Source organism: Telopea speciosissima, chromosome 7, assembly GCF_018873765.1.
Source record: "Telopea speciosissima isolate NSW1024214 ecotype Mountain lineage chromosome 7, Tspe_v1, whole genome shotgun sequence".
Taxonomy (NCBI): domain Eukaryota; kingdom Viridiplantae; phylum Streptophyta; class Magnoliopsida; order Proteales; family Proteaceae; genus Telopea; species Telopea speciosissima.
In genome coordinates, this window is record NC_057922.1 from 42551052 (window position 1) to 42553923 (window position 2872).

The 2872-nt window shown below is 37.0% G+C and overlaps 1 protein-coding gene across 1 annotated transcript; it reads left to right on the forward strand.

The window, feature by feature from the left end:
- The first annotated feature begins 854 nt into the window (after nucleotides 1-854).
- Nucleotides 855-2645, forward strand: LOC122668585. The gene has a single exon (XM_043865130.1). It carries the CDS (start codon nucleotides 855-857, stop codon nucleotides 2643-2645), a length of 1791 nt encoding a protein of 596 aa, XP_043721065.1.
- Nucleotides 2646-2872: the final 227 nt, after the last annotated feature.

Sequence of the window (2872 nt, forward strand, 5' to 3'; positions counted from 1 at the left end):
TTTGAAGTGATTGAACACCAATATATGGTTGACAAGTTTGTGCCCTTTTCCTTGACAATGATCTACTTTATAAGGGCTCTTAAAGAGTCATAACAATTCTCCAAAACATTTATATTTGACAAAAGACAACCTTTAAGGGAAAGGAATTTTCTGCAATTAAACAAACTTGGATGATGACTGGACAACATGGACCATGATTATTTGTTGAGGTTCCAAACATGCTAGAGGTAGTCCTGAGCAAGTTCAAGAATGCAGAAGGATGGGTTCCTTGTAGATTCCAAATTGAAGTGGCAAAGAAGAATCAAACTATGTGATAGGGTGGTAATGAAGAAAAGTGGAATTTTATAGTACTACCCAAAAAAAAAAAAAAAAAAAAAATTCAAAACTATAACTTGTAAACACTTTTTCTTTTTTCTCCCTTTCAGGGCTTGGAATAGATTATTTTATTTTGAGATTGTGTGGTGTGAATAATTGTCTCCTCTCCCTCTTTCAATCTCTTTTCTCTCTCCTCTTTCTCCATTGTAGCTACTTACTTGCTTCTTATATCTTCCCTTTTACTCTATCTCTCTCCCTTCCATAATTGAATGGTGAAGTTCAAGGGGCCTTGACTTGTTCTCTGTAGTTTGTTTTGGTACCAAAGCTATGTCTGAGCAATTGTCTGGCGTTTTGATTTGGCTCTTTGGTTGTTTAATTCTTTGATCAATGCACTTGTGTCTAGCTTTCTATTTGTGATCTCATCGCTGAACTTTTGTCTTGACCATATTATGTCTTCATGTTAGTGGATGACAAGGAGGTATGCAAAATGACATTTAATATTAAGGATTTTTTCTTTTTAGCAGTTACACGTGGAAACTATGTCTAGGAGTTGGGTTGGAAGTTCAAGGGATGCATCTTTCAGGTTGTCTTCACAATATAGACTTGAGGTCGACAAATTCATAGAATATGCATTTTCTAGTGCATCGATAGGGGATCAGATCTTATGCCCATGTGTAAAGTGTGTAAATCAACTGTGGACGAATAGAAATGAAGTGTTAGAACATTTGATTTGTGATGGAATTTTATGGAATTATACAAAATGGATTTTCCATGGGGAAGGTACATCATCACAATCACATCACCATGTTAACTCTATAGTACAAGGTGAAAGTGAAACAAATGATGTTACACACACCATATTAGATGAGCTGCGGGGAAGAAATACAAATGAAGAAGTTGAAGATTGTGATATAAATGATCGTACCGATGGGGCAAGTATAGAGGCAGATAAATTTGAGCGATTGATTGAAGACGCAGGAAAGGAGTTGTATCCAGGGTGTGTAAAATTTACAAGATTGTCCTTCATTCTTCGTCTTTATCATATAAAGTGCCTCTGTAAAATGACCGACAAAGCATTATCAATGCTTTTAGACTTATTACAAGAGGCACTTCCTGAGCCAAATACGTTGCCAAAGAATATATACGAAACAAAAAAAATTATCAAGGATTTGGGGCTCAATTATAACAAGATTGATGTTTGCCGAAATGATTGTATGTTATATTGGAAGGAAGCAGACAAAGCCACGTCTTGTTACAAATGTGGCACATCAAGATATGAATCTGAGAACAAGAAAATCCCGGCTAAGACATTACGGCATTTTCCTTTGATCCCAAGATTGCAAAGGTTGTACATGTCATCTAAAACCTCATTAAATATGAGATGGCATCACGATGATCGTATAGATGACCAAAGGCTACGACACCCAGCTGACGGGCAAGCATGGAAGGCATTGGATAAACTGTATCCCACTTTTAGTAAGGAGCCTCGTAATATTAGACTTGGGTTAGCAAGTGATGGATTCAACCCATTTAAGTTGATGAGCTCAAAGCATAGCACATGGCCTGTATTGGTGATGCCTTACAATTTGCCACCATGGATGTGTATGAAATCCGACTTCATTTTTCTTACTTTGCTTATTCCTGGACCTCAACAGCCTGGGAATGATATAGATATATATTTGCAGCCATTGATAGAAGAGTTGAAAGAATTATGGTACAATGGAGTTGAGACTTATGATGCATATAAGAAGGAGAAATTTGTGCTAAAAGCATGCTTGTTATGGACCATTAACGATTTTCCAACTTATGCAGTCCTCTCCGGTTGGAGTACTAAAGGCGCTTTAGCTTGTCCATGTTGTAACTGTGAGACTTCTTCTCGTTGGCTGAAGTATGGTAGGAAACACTGTTATTTAGGCCATCGTCGATTCCTTCCCCAAGATCATAGATTTCGACGTGATAAAAGGAATTTCGATGGCCATGAGGAATATGGACTCCAGCCAAAGCCATTATCGGGGAACAACATATTGGAACAGTTGCAAGGTGTTCAATTTCCCCCATTTGAAAAAGAAAATGATGAAATAGAAAATAATAAAAAGAATGGGAAGAAGAGGCGAAGGCGGTTAAAACAACCAAAGCTTCCACATAACTGGAAGAAGAAGAGTATATTATTTGACTTGCCATATTGGAAAGATAATCTAATTCGTCACAATTTAGACGTGATGCATATTGAGAAGAATGTTTGTGAAAGTATCCTTTATACGTTGTTGGATCTAAAAGAAAAATCAAAGGATAATGGAAATACGACCAGATCTTCAACCAAAGGTCATTGAAGGTAAAAATAAATTGTTTATACCTCCGGCATGCTACACAATGTCTATCACTGACAAAGAATTATTCTGCACAATTTTAAGGAGTGTGAAGGTTCCAGATGGACTTTGCAGTAATATTTCACGGTGTGTGCAAGAACGTAACATTTCAGGAATGAAGAGCCACGATTGTCATATTATGATGCAACAACTTCTTCCGGTTGCATTGCGTGATGTTTTGCCAAAAAACG

Bases quoted from the DNA above. Each gene is read 5' to 3' on its own strand.
- LOC122668585 (XM_043865130.1), top strand. From the start codon at position 855: ATGTCTAGGAGTTGGGTTGGAAGTTCAAGGGATGCATCTTTCAGGTTG.